The 17,583-nt window shown below is 36.1% G+C and overlaps 1 protein-coding gene across 2 annotated transcripts in view; it reads left to right on the top strand.

Moving 5' to 3' along the window:
• The window catches only part of ADAM10 (ADAM metallopeptidase domain 10), a 159,562-nt gene that overhangs the window by 113,317 nt on the left and 28,662 nt on the right, over window positions 1–17,583 (top strand). For both annotated transcript variants that reach the window (XM_003267037.2, XM_030814481.1), the window contains exons 9-10: window positions 7,136–7,299; window positions 12,594–12,777. In XM_003267037.2, the coding sequence (XP_003267085.1) occupies window positions 7,136–7,299; window positions 12,594–12,777 (348 nt within the window). The remainder of the gene's footprint in view (window positions 1–7,135; window positions 7,300–12,593; window positions 12,778–17,583) is intronic.

The following is a 17,583-nucleotide window of genomic DNA, read 5'->3' as shown; positions in this document are numbered from 1 at the left end:
TAATTCTGAAACTTAAAGGGAAATTTAATTTTTCCACAAAAGTTAATAAATGTTATATATTTATTAACTTTTTTCCCCCCCCAAAATAGGGTACTTAGAATCAAAAGAGGAAAACTGTGTCTTGCTCTCTCTTCTGTAGTGAGATAAAGAGCAGAGAAATCCTCATCAAGAGTGGCAGGTAGAAAGAAAAGAAAGCCTGCCTTTATTATTTTATTTCTAGCCTTTATTTTAATAAAAGGGAAGCACTGCATGAAAGAGATGTAGGCAGGAAGCCCCTGGTACCCACAACTCATCATCACCTGGGTTCATACTCTGCCGAGTCTCTGCCTTAGCCATGAAAGCTATTGTCATTGATGATTTTGGGATGGGACAATACCCTTCCCATTACAGTGGGGGTGGAGTGTCGTGGAGGAGCTGTGATTTACTGTATCAGTTCAGTTGCCTAGTTTAGAAATCCAAATTTATTAATTGAAAGATGAGTGGAAAGGACCCCAGGCTCTTTGAATATAAATTGTGTCAAGTAGAGTTTAATCAATAGTATATTATCTTCTGAGCTATATACAACAAATTCTCCTTCTGATACTTCATTTGTCTTTAAAAAAAAAAAAAAAACTTCTGCTTTATCCAGAGTAAAAGAAGCTTTTGTATTCCTATTCTTATTAGTTTATTCTTTGATTTTGATTTGTTTTGTATATTTTAAGATCTTAAGTAGTACTGTATTTTCCTTTATATTTCTTTCTCCTTTTTTAAAAGTCAGTATTTTAAGTCAATACTTTTACAATTTCCATAGCTTGTTTTGTTTTTCTTCTATGTTTTAAAGTGTAGTCAATTTCATGATATCATTTTAAAGTACAAGTTTGTGTCATGGGCTGCATATTAATAGTGCAGTACTTTTGGATATTTGTCTTTTAAGATCTGTGCTTTTTTTTGTTACTTGGATTGGTCAGCAGATTGTACAGCTCACTCTTTCCTATGATTTTTCATGTTCAAAACTTTTATACTCTGAAATCTCTTTGCCCCTTCAATGGTTGGATGATTTTATCACAAAGTTTGTGATTTCTTCTCCCTATTCATTAGTAAGTACTATTAAAAACTCAGGGTCTCATATGATTTTATTTGTATATTATCCGTTAATACAGTAGTTGTGAAGTCTCAAACAAGTGGTTCTCAAAGTGTGATCCATGGAGTAGCACCATCAGCATCACCTAGGAACTTGTTAGAAATATAAGTTCATAGGCACTACCCCGGTCTCTTGAATCAGAAACTATAGATGTGGAGCCCAACAGTCTTAGTTTGAACAAGTTCTCAAAGTGATTCTGATGCACACTGAAGTTTGAGAAGCACCACACTAATATTTTTGTCTCTAAAGCTTGCTCACAAAATGCCTCCTGGGTAAGTGAGTATGTGATCTTAAACTGAAAACTTTCTGCCATTTTGCATTTTCAGTTACAGACTATTGTACTTAAGGTTGTAATGGTTCTGTAGGAATTTGGTAAAATTCTTCCTAAATCTTCAGATATTCTCATGTCTTTAGATTCAGCTACTCATTTTTTTTTTAAAGTAGGCTTTATTTTTTAAAACAGTTTTAGATTTACAAAAAATTGAACAGATTAGTTATTCTCAAATCTCCATCCTCCGTCCCCTCACAGTTTTGAGGAGTACTGGTCAGGTATATTTTAGAATGCTCCCCTATTTGGAATCTGTCAGATGTTTTCCTTATGATTAAACTGTAGTTATGGGTTTTTGGAACACTCAGTGTTTGTGTCTCATTGTTTGTGATATTTGGATCACCATTTGTGATGCTGCTCATTTTCCTGAGGGGAGAGTTCTGGATTGAAAATGGTGGGGCATGTTACTTGTATTTTCTTTTCTTTTTTTTTTTTTTTTTGAGACTGAGTCTTGCTCTGTCACCCAGGCTGGAGTGCAGTGGTGCGATCTCCGCTCACTGCAAGCTCCACCTCCCAGGTTCACGCCATTCTCCTGCCTCAGCCTCCCGAGTAGCTGGGACTACAGGCGCCCGCCACCATGCCCAGCTAATTTTTTATATTTTTAGTGGAGATGGGGTTTCACCGTGTTAGCCAGGATGGTCTCGATCTCCTGACCTCGTGATCCACCTGCCTCTGTATTTTCATTATTAGGGTCTTCATAAAGGTGAAACAAGATACTTCCTGTGTACTTCATGAGCAAGAATATGGTGATTGGCAACCAAAGTCGAAAACTAAGACTCCCGTTGTCAACATTCTATCCCCATTTCCCCCCCTCTGCTTTTTTTCCTTTTATATTATTATCTCTCTTTATTTCAGACATTAGATGTCTGCTTCCATTACTCTATGTTAAACCTCCAACTTCAGCTCTTGGAAGCCATCTTCTAAGAGCTGCTGGGGAGGGGCTAGACAGGCACAGAAGAATAGAGGCCAGAGTGGGAAAGAAAAGGGATCTTTGTTCCTTTGGTCCGACTTTTTCTAGTGTAGGTTACCTGCCTTGAAATAACACTGCCAGCTTCTTCACTTGTCTTTGCCCTTACCATTAGCTGAACTGAGTTTCATATTTGACTGATTTTTTTTTAAAAACAAGGAATGTTATATATTTATTCTTGATTATTTCAATACCCTTATGAGGTGTAGGTGTTATTGTCTCCCTTCTACAGATGAGGAAACTTGTGTTCAGAAACTTTGTGACCAACCTAATACCACACAGGTAGAGGTGGAACAGGATCTGGAATCTGGACCTTTTAACTCCAGATTCAGTTCATTTGGTAATTATATTACTAGGTATTTTATATAGATATAAATAAAATCTACACACACACACACAGTAACATCCTAGCCTTTTTCTTAGATGTTTCAAATAAGAAGCTGAAATGTTTTCTGCTTCTTAGTAGAGGTTATACATTGGTGGAATCTGTTTTCTTCTTTCTTGAGAGAGAAGAGTTATAAAATCATACTAAGCTATAATATTTTGATATAATTTTGGGTAATTGTCATAGCATAATGGGAAGAGCAATGGACTGAGAGCTGGGAGACAGGATTCTTGTCTGTTTTCTGTCTGTAAATTCAGGAAAATCATTTTGCTTCTGGTTGTTTTTTCATTGTAATTCTGTCTTTGCTCTTCCTTTGAGTCTTCATGTTTCTACCTATAGGTCTTATCAGTTAACTGAATGAACATAGTCTCAGTTTGGCCTGGTCATTGAGTGAGGCTGGCTTTGGAATTCATCTCTATAGTTAGTCCTGAAACCTTCAGTACTCCTCTATTTGTGAAGAACATTGTTTGAGGCATATCATTTGGTAGAAACAGTCCCTTCTGTTTTTTTTTTAGATTAGATGTTTTAGTTTGATATTACATACTGAAATTTGAGAGCATACGGAACTTAATACAGGGTTCTCGGGATAACCCACAGCTTATTGAATTCTTAACCCATAGTTTAAAAGTATAATTTCAAATGCTGGGAAAATTACATCATTAAAATATTGCAATAGGACACTTGCTATTGGCATTTTATGCTTGTCTGGACCACTTGGATATTTAACATCTTTGATGCCTACCCATTACATGTGAGTAGTGCTCTCCAGACTTGAAAGCCAAATGCCTGTGCTTTCACATTTCCTAGTAACACTTCTGGGAGTAGTACTATGGTCTGGTCCAGAATTACTGCTTAGATTAATATTGTATGATCAGCATGCTACTATTAATGTTTGGCCTCCTCACATCAAAACTGTATTTATGGAATATATCAAGGTGTCATATTACTCTTGTATTTTTTTCTAAGACTTTTTTTTGGGGGGTGGGGTGGAGTGGGTCTGTTTTGGTTTAGGACAGATACTCCAACTTTGGCTCTCAAACTATCCCGTAGATAGAAAATTGTCATTATACTTCTTTGTTGCTTATTGAATCCTTCATCAATAATTACTTTTGACCTGAATTTAAAACATTTCACCCTTCTCATTGTTACTCACAACTTATATTTGTCAATGATGAATATATGTATAGTAAAATCTTAAATTTAAAATATATAGCAATTGAGTTTGAGTTAATGGTTTAGCTGTGGGTATATATGATACCTCATTACTGAGTTTTCTGGCATATCAAAACTAGTTGCAATATTAAAAAAATTAAACCATGACTTTCAGAGTTACAAATAGTATTTTATTTCTTCCTGTATTTCAGTTACTCCAACATGTGCTATTAGCCTGCAACAAATATTAAACTTCCTTTTTTTTTTTTTTTTTTGAGACAGAGTCTCGCTCTGTTGCTCAGGCTGGAGTGCAGTGGCATGATCTCTGCTCATGGCAACCCCCGCCTCCCGAGTTCAAGTGATTCCCCTGCCTCAGCCTCCCGAGTAGCTGGGATTACATGTATGCACCACCTCGCCTGGCTAGTTTTTGTAATTTTAGTAAAGATGGGATTTCAACACGTTGGCTATGCTGATCTCCAACTCCTGATCTCAGGTGATTCCGCCTGCCGCCGCCTCCCAAAGTGTTGGGATTACAGGCGTGAGCCACTGTGCCCGGCCATTTTAAACTTTCATATATAAGCAATAATCATAAAGACCAAAAGCAGTTGTTTAAGAAGTTAAGCAATATATAAATTACTATATTTCAGAATAGTATGTTCTAATTTATGTATACTCTTCTCTTAAATTAGCCAGACCCTAAAAGTGCAGAAAAATGTATATTATCAGAGATTTTAAAATATACCTATTTACTTTTTTTTTTTTTTAACTGATAAAGATTTGAAGTGTGGAGGCTTCTATGCTTAATTCAAGTTTGACAGTACTGCACTGGACCAATTTGCACATGACAAATCTTCACTAAGGCAGGATGCTAATTTACTATTTGTTTAAAACTATGCTGTGTGTACAATAATTATTATATACAGAATACTTATTTATATATTTTCTGGTTTCCAGAAATAATGGTGTGCTCCTCAGGACTGAGCTCCAAAAGTAGAACTAGCTTAAGAAAATGTATTAAATACTCACAAATTATTTGGTATTTTCTCTCTACTCAGTTGTCAATGTAGAAACGGTAGTAAATTTTGAATATCATAAAGATTCTCAACCCCTTGCTGGGTTAAATTTGCGTGTGACTCCAGTTATTTGTCCGGCCTGTAGTCCCAGGTCACTCATTTTAATGTGCATATACATCACCTGAGGTGGGCAGAGTTCTGGATTGAAAATGGTGGGGCATGTTACTTGTATTTTCTTTTTTTTTTTTTTTTGAGACAGAGTCTTGCTCTGTCACCCAGGCTGGAGTGCAGTGGTGCGATCTCCGCTCACTGCAAGCTCCACCTCCTGCGTTCACGCCATTCTCCTGCCTCAGCCTCCCGAGTAGCTGGGACTACAGGCACCTGGCACCATGCCCAGCTAATTTTTTGTATTTTTAGTAGAGACGGGGTTTCACTGTGTTAGCCAGGATGGTCTCGGTCTCCTGACCTCGTGTTTCTTTGATACACATTTTTCATTTCAGCTTTCTGAATTATATAGTAACAGTAATTCAAATTTGTGTTTTGTTGCCATATATTTCTTATATTTAATGGGAGCAAGGCAACAGTTGTAGTATAATGCTGTTCTTGCAGACCTGTTTTGAATTGCCTTCTGTACATGCTTTATTAGGGATTCTAAATATTAGACTTGTTTTTGAAGCGGGGAGAATGGGAAGGGGAGGAGAAGCAATATTAGACTTTTTTTTTAATGGTTTAGTAACTTTGTTGTAACTTGTATATAGAAAGCTAATTAGAGCAGTTATCGTAATACCCTTATCCATTTGATTGTATTTCTTTTAAAAATCAAATAGGGAAAACTTTTAAGTATAAATGTAAACTAAATAACTTCCGACTGAAAATCTTATAATAAAGTTAATTAAAAGAAAATATGATCTTACCAGTGTAATGTCTATATAAAGGCATGAATTGACGAGGTGGTTTCTGATTTTCCTATTATTATTTTTCTGATTTCTCATAATTGATTTTAGCTGTGAAAGCACTGTCATTTGCTATTAAATTCTAAAGTCCCTGTTAATGAACAGATGAAGTACAAAATGATAAAAATATTTAAGTGGAAATATGGTTTTTCTTTTAAAATTTGATAGTGTCCTAAAGACATATTGGAACAATCATAATTCAGTTTTTAAATTTTTTTGAAAATTTCAAACCTGCGGAAAGGTTGCAAGAATAGTACGGTGAAATTCTTCTTCTTTTTTTTTTTTTTTAAGACGGAGTCTCACTGTGTCGCCCAGGCTGGAGTGCAGTGGCACAATCTCAGCTCACTGCAACTTCCACCTCCCGGGTTCAGGCAATTCTCCTGCCTGAGTAGCTGGGATTACAGCCTGGCTAATTTTTGTATTTTTAGTAGAGATGGGGTTTCACCATGTTGGCCAGGCTGGTCTCAAACTCCTGACCTCAAGTGATCCGCCTGCCTCGGCCTCTCAAAGTGCTGGGATTACAGGCGTGAGCCACTGCGCTCAGCAATGGTGAATTCTTGATGGATTAATCAGTTATTAACCTTTTGCCTCATTTGCTTTCTATCTCTTCCTTCCTGCCCACCCATCTTCTCTTTTTCCTGCTTTCCTCTACCCCCCCCCCGCCTTTTTTTTTAACCTTCTTGACATAATTATATTCTTTTTTAACAAATACATTGTATGTTATATCTCAGGACGGGGAATCATGTACTCATGTGCCTCACTGCTTTTTGTAGAAGTGACTTTCTCAGAATCTTCTTGAGGATATTTTGTTTAACTTTCATTTAACTTAAATCATAAGATTTCTTTTTAAAAGATGAAAGGATGTACACTTTGACTTAGTGTAAATATTGATATATTCAAATTGAAAGGAAATGTAAATATTTGTTTACCTAAATTAATGGGAACAACATTTGGGGGACATTCTGATTATGAAGAACATTTTGTAATGGCTGTGTACTCAGTCCTGGGAGTTTCTTTATGAATGTCATTCAAACTTTTATTTGAAGTGACTTCTTAGTCTTGGACCAAAGAAACTTTTGCATATGTGATACGTTTGAGTACCAGTTCTATTTTCGATTAAAATAAGAAATGTTTTCATTTAATATAGCATATATTACCTTTTTAGGGGGTAAGGGGAAACAGATGCTAATTTGGCCATTTTTTTTGTTCTGGATTAGGAAGCTCTGGAGGAATATGTGAAAAAAGTAAACTCTATTCAGATGGTAAGAAGAAGTCCTTAAACACTGGAATTATTACTGTTCAGAACTATGGGTCTCATGTACCTCCCAAAGTCTCTCACATTACTTTTGCTCACGAAGTTGGACATAACTTTGGATCCCCAGTAAGTATTGTCTAATTATTAGCTTAAAAAATACTTATTAGTCTAATTTTTATGTTGAGTGATTTATTTAAAATTTACAGTGAAAACAAATGTACTTACGAGTGTTTAGTTTTTATGTCAGAGCACAATAATGTATTTGACCATACTGAAAGGGAGGAAGATAGAATGTTTGTGATTAAAATAAGAAAAGCATAACAATGCCAGAATTCTGTGAAGGCAAGGAATTTCATCTGGCTTATTCAGACAAAATAATATCTATATCTCCTGGTCCTAGAACAATGCCTAGTACATAATGTACTCAAGTATCTTTTGAACGAGAATCATTATTCATTGTTTAAAAGTACATTTTGAATGTTCAGCAAATTGTGAGAAATTGTTTTTTTGTTTTCTTTCTGTTAAAGCATTTTTAGGGAATGAGATTGATATTTTAAAATCTTTTCTCTACTGTGGAATGAGATTGATGTTTTAAAGTATTTTCTCTACTGTGGAATGAGATTGATATTTTAAAATCTTTTATTATGAAAAAATTCTAACATACACAAAAGTAGAACAAATAGTGCAACAAAGCCTTATATGCCCGTGATTCAGAACAGGGATCAGCAAACATTTTCTGTAAAGGGCCTACTAGTAAACATTTTAGGCTTCAGGGGCAGTGTTTGGTTTCTGTTGTACAGTCTTTGTTGCTTTTACAATTTGTTAAATATGGAAAAGCCATTCTTAGTTAAGCCATATAAAAACAAGCTGCTGGCTACTTTATCAACCCCTAATTCAGAGCCAATAATTGTGAAGATTTTGCCATATATTCTATCTGTATTTCTTTCTTTTTCTTTGCTAAGGTATTTAAAGGAACTCTATCCTTACATATTTCAGTACACATTCCTGAAAAAATAGACATTTTCTAATATAACCACAATGTGGTTATTACACCTAACAAAATTAACAGCAATCTTTGATATTATCTAATACCCAGTCCATTATATTGATCTTTTAAGTGACCTTAAAGATCAGTGCAACACAGAAATGTGAAATACTGAATGATATTCTTTGTGATTTTGGTAGAGCTTATTAAAGATAACGTTTTGGAAATGTACACTTGAAAACAGTATGTAAATTCATTTTACTTTCACCTTATCACTTGCAAAAGTGCAAATTTTTATGATTTTAAAAATAAGTTGTCTACTTGTAGCTTAAAATCCCCAAATGCACTTCTCTAATTTTTCCCATGTTTGTAAAATAGGTGCCATCTCACTAAGTTGCAAGTCTTTCTTCTTCTACGTCCCAATCAGAAATTGATAATTATTAATGTTCTTGGATAAGGTATTTAAAATGTGCTTACTCTGTAACTCTTGACTGCTTTTGTGATCTGTTCTTAAAAGAGTACTTGGAATTTTAGAGATGAGCAGAGAATTATTGTTCATAGTTGATTTGCATTTTCAAGAGCAGATAGGTGTCCTCTCTTTTCCCCAAGTCATCTTGGTTCCAGGCCTTACCAGGGGAATTTTAGTACCCCTCCAGCTACTTGTCTGGCCTATAGTCCCAGGTCACTCATTTTAATGTGCATATACATCACCTGAGAATCTTAAAACACAGATTCTTTTTTAGTAGGTCTTCGGTGGGGCCTGAGTTTCTGTATTTCTAACATACTCCCAGATAATGCTGCTGCTGCTGCTGCTGGTACTCATCTGTGAACCACACTTGCAGTAGGGTAGACCATTCTCTTTTCACTGCTTGTCCAATCTCTTTCCTACCTAGCTGCCAGTGAGATGTTTTTGTTAAATTAATGTTATATTGTTTAATGGAGAAATTGGTTCACACTCTTTGCCTACCACGCTCAGTTATACCCCATTCTTTTGCAAATGTTGTTAGTTCTGCCATCTGTATCCATAGTAGATGGTTGTCTTCATCTGTTTTGTGTTGTTATAAGGGAATATCTGAGGGTGGGTAATTTATAAAGAAAAGAGGTTTATTTGGCTGATGATTCTGTAGGCTGTACAAAAAGCATGGTGCTGGCATCTACTCAGCTTCTGGTAAGGGCCTCAGGCTGCTTCCACTTATGATGGAGGGCAACAGGTGCTGGCATGTGCAGAGATCACATGGCGAGAGTGGAGGCGGTGGGAGCGTGTGGTCGGGGAGAGAGGAGGTACTAGGCTCTTAACAGCCAGCTCTTGCAGGAACTAAGAGAGTGAGAATGCACTCACCCACCCACCTCCAACTCTTCAGGAAGAGCATTAATCATGAGGGATCTGCCCCTATGACCCAGACCTCTCTTGTTAGGCCCCACTAACAACATTGGGATCAAATTTGGGGAGACAGACATCCAAATTATACAATGCTTAATAAATATTTGTTGAGTAATTTATAGTAAGATCAGCCAGAATCATAAACACCTGAACCTGTCTTCCTTAACATCTTTATCTGAAATCTCTTTCTCTCTTATACATTTGTAGTAATGTCAATGTTACTTTTTCTGTGGTTCACATTATTTCTTATATTTATTTATCCTATCTGAAATAGTTATTGGGCACCTATTATAAACTACTTTATAAACTTTGTTATAGGAAGTTGTAATCATAAATGAGACAAAGTTCCTGTCTCTCAGGGTGGAAATTCTAATATGTACCTACTCTCAGCAGATTCACCTTTGTGTAAATACAGTTCTAATAATGCCACTTCTGCTTACTAACTTACTTCTACTACTTTCTAATATTGCTGATACAATTTCCTTATCTTCACGTTTAGGGTGTTTGATAATTTGGGGTTTAAGTATATTTCTAGCATTATCTCCCCTCGTCTGTCAAATTAAGTAATTCACAGACCTTTAAAACTTTCCTCCGCTAGAAAGTCAGTTCCTTCCCATGTCTGCCTGTTGAACTCTTGATCTATGTTGTTAGATGATGTAAATGAATATGGCCCCTAATTAAGAAAATATAACCATCATAGTTTTATTTATAATACCAAAAAGTTTTAAGCAGCCTAAATGGCCCTACAGTATGAAAATACCACGGAATGCTCTGCAGTCATTTAAATATCAAGTTTTGCAGTGCTCATTTTATACTGTTAAGCTGAAAGAAAGGTGTGTATAACTGTACACATGGAGGGTGGCTGTGGTGACTCACATCTGTAATCCCAGCACTTTGGGAGGCCGAGGCGGGCAGATTACTTGAGCCCAGGAGTTCGAGACCAGCCTGGGCAACATGGCGAAACCCCGTCTCTACCAAAAATACACACAAAAACAATTAGCTGGGTGTGGTGGCCTGCACCTGTAGTCCCAGCTACTCGAGAAGCTAAGGTGGGGGAGGATGACTTGAGTCCAAGGTTGCAGTGAGCCAGGATCACGCCACTGCATTCCAGCCTGGGGGACAGAGTGAGACTCTGTCTCAAAAAAAAAAAAGTTATAACTGTACACATGGTATAGTCCAAATTTTATATTAAAATATGATATAGCTAGATATGTCAGATAGGAAATAGATCAAAATTTTAATAGTTATAGTGCATGGTAGATTATGATTGAATTTTTATTTATGGATATTTTGTTTTCTTAATTTTCTTTCTTATAGTTAGAAAAATTTTTCTGTTTTCTTGTCACAAAGATTATAGTTTCTTTGTGAAACCCTTCTCTTGATTTGAACTCTTAGGACTTGTGCGGTTCCAGTCAAGATGGCCTTTATGTTCTATTTTGTGTTTTGCTTATTCATGTGCTTGGTTTATTCGTTATCTGAGGATGGCAAATAGCTGGCATGCTTGCTTACAACCTGTTCCCCCTTCTATTCCTGTTAATGATGATCTATTGTAATATACTCTGGCCTAGTAAAATAATAATTGACTAGCGATATCTGTAATGGATTTATGCAGCAGCAAGTCAGACTAAGCAGATATGTCAAGATTTGCTATCATTTAAAAATAGAATGTAAGTGCCTTGAAGGCTAGGGATAATACTTTTCTCATCTTTATATTTTTATTTTTTAGTGCCTCGTTTTATAGCACTGGACATTCATTAATATTTACTGAATTGAAAAGTGGCAAAATATTCTGTGATGACATCAAGAGTTACACAGAATTGGGATTTTTTTCTTTCGTTTCTAAAACTCTAATGCTGAGAATTCTAGTGCTACACCTTTTTCAGAAACTGAATTGAATTTTATAGGTTGAAAACATAAAGCAAGATAATATTGGTGAATAGTATAGAGTTGTTAAATGCTGAATCTAGATTCAGGAGAAAGGCAAGAGGTATCAGGAAGAATAAAGGTGATAGTAGAGGACACATTTTTTAATTTAACAGTTGCCTCAGAAGAGGGAATAGAAAATGAAAGTAACTTAGTTGGGCTCTAGGAAAAAACAAAACGCCCTTGGGCAGTCTTTTTCTTTCTTGAGAGTGGGGTTGTTGGGTATTTAAAACAAGATTTTAATTAAATAGCACGATTACTCTAGTGTCCAGTGTTTTTTGCCCCTTCTGATGTGTTCTGAATTGTTTGAGGGGCATTGTGAGGGTTGTTTTAGTGCATATCCCCCAGGATGGCAGGGGCTGCTGGGATCTGGTAGTAGTGTTCTGTTGCTTGATCTCATAAGCATTACTTTGAGAAAATTCAGGGAGCTATGCTGTATGTATCTGATTCTTCAATAAAATGTATCGAAACCGAACACCACTTATGTGCATTTATATGTTACATGTACACAGAACTCTGTTTCCTCTTTATTCGGTAAAGCAGTATTTTGGTTTTATCTCTAGGCTTTTACCATTTTTCATTTAAAAATAATATCATTGTGTTTCTGTTCTTAGTCAGCATTTTTACTTACCTTTCTTTATGTATTGGCTATTAAGTTAGCTGTCTTAGATTCCTGTTCTGTGTGTATTTAGCCCCCTGCCAGTCTCTTGATTTTTTTGTCTTTCCCCACCTCTGTCTTCTCTGAACTAGTCATACCATGTAATTTAACATATATGTTAGAGACTATTTAGTAGTTTTAAAGTAGTTTATTTTACTGTTACTGGTTTTAAAAGTAGGTGAGCTTATTTTTAATAGACTTTTATGACAGTCTGTCCTCAATTCTAGTCCCTGCTTACAAAGCTATACATTGTTATGGCTAGACCTCCACTGATTTTCCATCTTTTCTAAGACAGTGACCCCTAAAAGAGCAAATTCTTTTCCTACTCAAGGTGTAAAACAATTGTAAGATCCTTTTTAAAGGAGAGTCCACAAGCTTCCATTGTTTTCCTAATGAGAACATTACGTTTAATCAGTTGACCTGAAAACCTTATTTTACTTCCTGTTTATGTAACTTTATATTCTTTTTGACAGCATGATTCTGGAACAGAGTGCACACCAGGAGAATCTAAGAATTTGGGGCAAAAAGAAAATGGCAATTACATCATGTATGCAAGAGCAACATCTGGGGACAAACTTAACAACAATAAATTCTCACTCTGTAGTATTAGAAATATAAGCCAAGTTCTTGAGAAGAAGAGAAACAACTGTTTTGTTGGTATGTATATTTTCCTAACATTTTGTTATGAACATTTTCAAACATTCAGACAACTTGAAAGAATTCTATAGTGATTATTGACATACCCACCACCTGCATTTTACTGTTGCTAACACTTTGCTGTATTTCCTTTATCTCGTTATTTCTTAATCTTGCCATCTCTCAATTCATGTTTTATTGCAATTTGAAGTAAGTTGCAGCCATCAGTATACTTCACACCTAAACATTTTAGTTTACAAATCATTAACTAGAGTTCAATATTGCTTATAGTTCTTTTTCTGTTTTCTGCATAAGTGAAATGCACAAATTTTAAGTGCATCATTTGATAAGTTTTGACAGATGCATTTACCTCTGTAAACTACCTAGCAAGATACAGGATGTTTCTGTAAGCCCAGAACTTCCTTTTATCACCCTTCCCAATCAGGCTTTGTCCCAACACACCCTCAGAGGCAACCGCTATCTGATCTATTTCACTATACATTGTCTTTGTCTTCATATAAGTGGAAGTATACAGTTTGTACCCTTTTGTGGAAGGCTATTTAACTCAGCATACAGCTTTGAGATTCATCTTTAGTATTTTACTCCTTTTTATTGCTGAGTAGTATTACATTGTATGAATATGTCCTAGTTTGTACATCTATTCTCCTATCATGAATACCTTGGATTTGGGCTAATGTAAATAAAGTTACTATGAAATTATTTCTTATTTTAGCAAAATATATATAACATAAAATTTGCCATTTTAAACTGATTTTAAATGTACAGTTCTGTGACATTAATTATATGTACAGTGTTGAATGTGAATATAATCAATACATTCACTCCTCATTTGCACACTTTTTCGTCATCCCAACAGAAATTCTATAACCATTAAGCAGTAAAGCTCTGTCTTCCCCTCAGCCCCTGGTAACCTCTAATCCACTTTCTGTCTTTATGAATTGGCCTGTTTTGGGTATCTCATGTAAGTGGGGACATACAATATTTGTTCTTTTGTGCCTGGCTTATTTCACTTCGCATAATATTTTCAAGGTTTGTCTGTGTTTTAGTATGTATCAGAGTTCCATTCCTTTTTATGGCTGAATAATATTCCATTGTATGTATAGACCAGATTTTGTTCTTCCGTTCATCTGTTATGTCTTTCTTGTGGCATTGAACATACTCTAAATATTTACTTTGTATTAGGGTTTTTTTGTGTGTGTGTGTCCTTGTCCTATTTCACAAGACCATAGGTTTCTTTAGGGGAAACACTGAGGCCTATTCATCTTTGTACATTAAGAGCACTTAAAGAGGGGTTAAACATGTGACAGCAAAGGAGAAAGAATTGAGGAAGATTTCCAGATAAGCATGGGATTTTGTTTTTAATTGAAATTTTATTGAGATAATTATAGATTCACATACAGTTCATAAGAAGTAATAGATTCTCTGTACCCTTCACTCAGTTCCCTCCAATGGTAATGCCTTGTAAGACTGTAGTACAATATCATGACCAGTATGTTGATATTGAGAAAATCCATAGATCTTATTCCAATTTCCCTAGTTTTTTTTTGTTCTCATTTCTCTTTGTGTGTATTTAGTTCTATACAATTTTATTACATGCGTAGATTTATGTATCCACTATCACAGTCAAGAATCAGAACACTTCTGTCATTACAAGGATCCCTCATTGTTTTATAACCATGCTTACCTCCCTTCTGTTGTTCCTTCCTCCCCGCTGCTACCCTGTTCTCCATATGCAAAATTTTGTCACTTCAAAAAGTTATATAAATAAAATCAGACAGTATACAACCTTTTGGAATTGCCTTTTTTTTACTCAACATAATTCCCTGGGGATTCATCTAAATTGTTGCCTTTATCAATAGTTCGTTCTTTTTTATTTCTGAGTAGTATTCCATGGTATATATGTACTGCAATTTGTTTAACCATCCATTTGAAAGACATCTGGGCTGTTTCCAGTGTTTGGCTATTATGAATAAAGCAGCTGTAAACATTCATGTACAGGTTTTTTGTATAAACATAAGTTTTTACTTTGAGATAAATGTTCCCAAATCCAATTGATGGACCATATAGCAATTGCTTGTTTTGCTTTGTACAAAACTGCCAAACTCTTTTCCAGGGTGGCTGTACTATTTTATGTTCTCATCAACACTGCACAAATGATCCAGTTTCTCTGCATCTTCACAACCAGTTGGAGTTTTCACAGTTTTTTATTTTAGCTGTTCTGATGGGCGTGTTGTGATATCTCATGGTTTTAATTTGCATTTCTCTGGTGGCTATCTTTGCATGTACTTATTGACCATTTATAAATCATCTTTGATGAAATGCCTGTCCATGTTTTTTGGTCATTTTTAGTGGGACTTTTTTCTTTTCTTTGGAGTATTGAGCGTTCTTTATATAGTCTAGATACGTCCTTTGTCAGATACTGGTTTGCAAATATTTTCTCCCAGTCTGTAGCTTGTCTTTTCACCCTTTTCACAGTTCTTTCTTGGAGCAAAAGTTTAAAATTTTGATGAGGTCCAGTTAATCAGTTTTTTATTGTATTGATTGGCCTTATCTTTTAAAGCCTTCTTTTTCTTTTAAAAGGGCAGATTGAAATTACATTGATGTTATCATTTTTGTTATTGTTATTATCAGTGGTTGTTTTTCTAATGCTTCTTAATGTACAGGTACATTAAGATTCTTCATTTGTAAACTGAGTTTTCACAGTAAACCTTCTGATATAAGTTGACTTTTAAAAATGTACATATTGCTTTGTAGGTATTAACAGGAAAGAAAATTTTTTCTTAAATTATAACAAAATGTGTACCTATTATAATTTTTGCATTTAAACAGTATTTTTAGGCCAGACAGGGTGGCTCATGCCTGTAATCCCAGCACTTTGGGAGGCCGAGACAGGGAGATTGCTTGAGGCCAGGAGTTCGAAACCAGCCTGGCCAACATAGCGAAACCCTGTCTTTACAAAAAATAAAAAAATCAGTGAGGCGTGGTGGCGTGCGCCTGTAGTCCCAGCTACTTGGGAGGCTGAGGCACAAGAATTCCTTGAACCCAGGAGTTGGAGGTTGTAGTGAGCCAAGATCGTGCCACTGCATTTTAACCTGGGCAACAGAGCAAGACTCTATCTCAGACAAACAAACAAACAGTACCTCACTGTTGTTTAAACTGTTAGCAAATAACTAACTTGAAGTACTAATTTTATATGAAATAAAAATTAATATGTAGTATTACATATGAAATAAAAATTAATATGTAGTAGCCATTTGCCCAGGCTTGTTTGGACTACTTTTAATAGTAATTTGTGTGGTGAGTGTTAACAAAAGGACATACTCAAAGGACATCATTTTCTGACTTCATTATTTGTTTTCTTATAAATTATGTGTCATGTGAATTATAAAATTATTACTAGACTTGTAAAAATCATTATTATTCACCTAGTATATATGTGCAGATGCATGCTTCTAGTTTTTTTTGTTTTTGTTTTTGCTTTTTTTTTGAGACAGTGTCTCACTCTGTCATCAGGCTGGAGTGCAGTGGCGCAATCTTGGCTCTCTGCAACCTCTGCCCCCAGGTTCAAGCCATTCTGCTGCCTCAGCCTCCCGAGTAGCCGGGACTGCAGGAACGTGCCACCACGCCTAGCTGATTTTTTTGGTATTTTTAGTAGAGACGGGGTTTTACCATGTTGGCCAGGATGGTCTCGATCTCTTGACCTTGTGATCCGCCTGCCTCGGCCTCCCAAAGTGCTGGCATTACAGGAGTGAGCCACCTTGCCTGACCTTTTTTTTTTTTTTTTTTTTTTAATTTCACTTTAAGTTCCAGGTTACAAGTGCAGAATGTGTAGGTTTGTTACATAGGTATACATGTGCCATGGTGGTTTACTGCACCTATCAACACGTCATCTAGGTTTTAAGCCCCACATGCATTAGCTGTTTGTCCTAATGTGCTCCCTCCCCTCACCCCCTACCCCTGGACTGGCCCTGGTGTGTGTTGTTCTCCTCCTTGTGTCCTTGTGTTCTCGTTATTCAACTCCCACTTATAAGTGAGAACATGTGGTGTTTAGTTTTCTGTTCCTGTGTTGGTTTTCTGGGGATGATAGCTTCCAGCTTCATCCATGTCCCTGCAAAGGACATGATCTCATTCCTTTTTATGGCTGCGTGGTATTTCATGGTGTATATGTATCACATTTTCTTTATCCAGTCTATCATTGATGGGCGTTTGGGTTGATTCCATGTGTTTGCTATTATAAATAGTGCATGCTTCTAGTTTTTGAGAACAAAAGAGATGGTTTAAAGTGAAACAGGGGTGAAGCTTCAGTGACCTCCGAGATTTTTAAAAATAGTCGATGTGGTTAAAAATGAACTTTCTGCTTTCACCTAGGCCAGTCTGCCTCTGGAGAGCAGGGGCCTCCACAGCAATATCCCTGGGGCCCCTGAAATCGGGGTTCAGCTAGGCTCCTCTGTGCCCTGAGGGTCTGGGCTCCCAGTCCTGTTGCCAAGTGGCTTTGTCCCAGATCCTTTCTTCTGGGCTGGTGCGAGTGCATATGTTCGTGCCAAGCTTCTGTTTTATATTGCAGATACAAATAAAGGAAGATAATTTACCATAAAGAAATAATTATCTGAATATAAAGCCAGTCTTTCTGTGGGGTTCCTGTGTTGAGATGTATGGGTTCCTGTGTTGAGATGTATGTGTTCCCTTCTACTTATTCATTTCTCAACTGAAAGCCTGTACAATGACTGTTTTCCACGTCGATTTGGTGTAGTAGAAAGAAAAGAGCACCAGATTGTAGACCTAGAAAACCCTAGGTATAGTCTGTGT

Source organism: Nomascus leucogenys, chromosome 6, assembly GCF_006542625.1.
Source record: "Nomascus leucogenys isolate Asia chromosome 6, Asia_NLE_v1, whole genome shotgun sequence".
Classification (NCBI taxonomy): Eukaryota; Metazoa; Chordata; class Mammalia; order Primates; family Hylobatidae; genus Nomascus; species Nomascus leucogenys.
The sequence above is the reverse complement of the archived record's forward strand: the minus strand, read 5'-3'. Positions and strand labels throughout refer to the sequence as shown.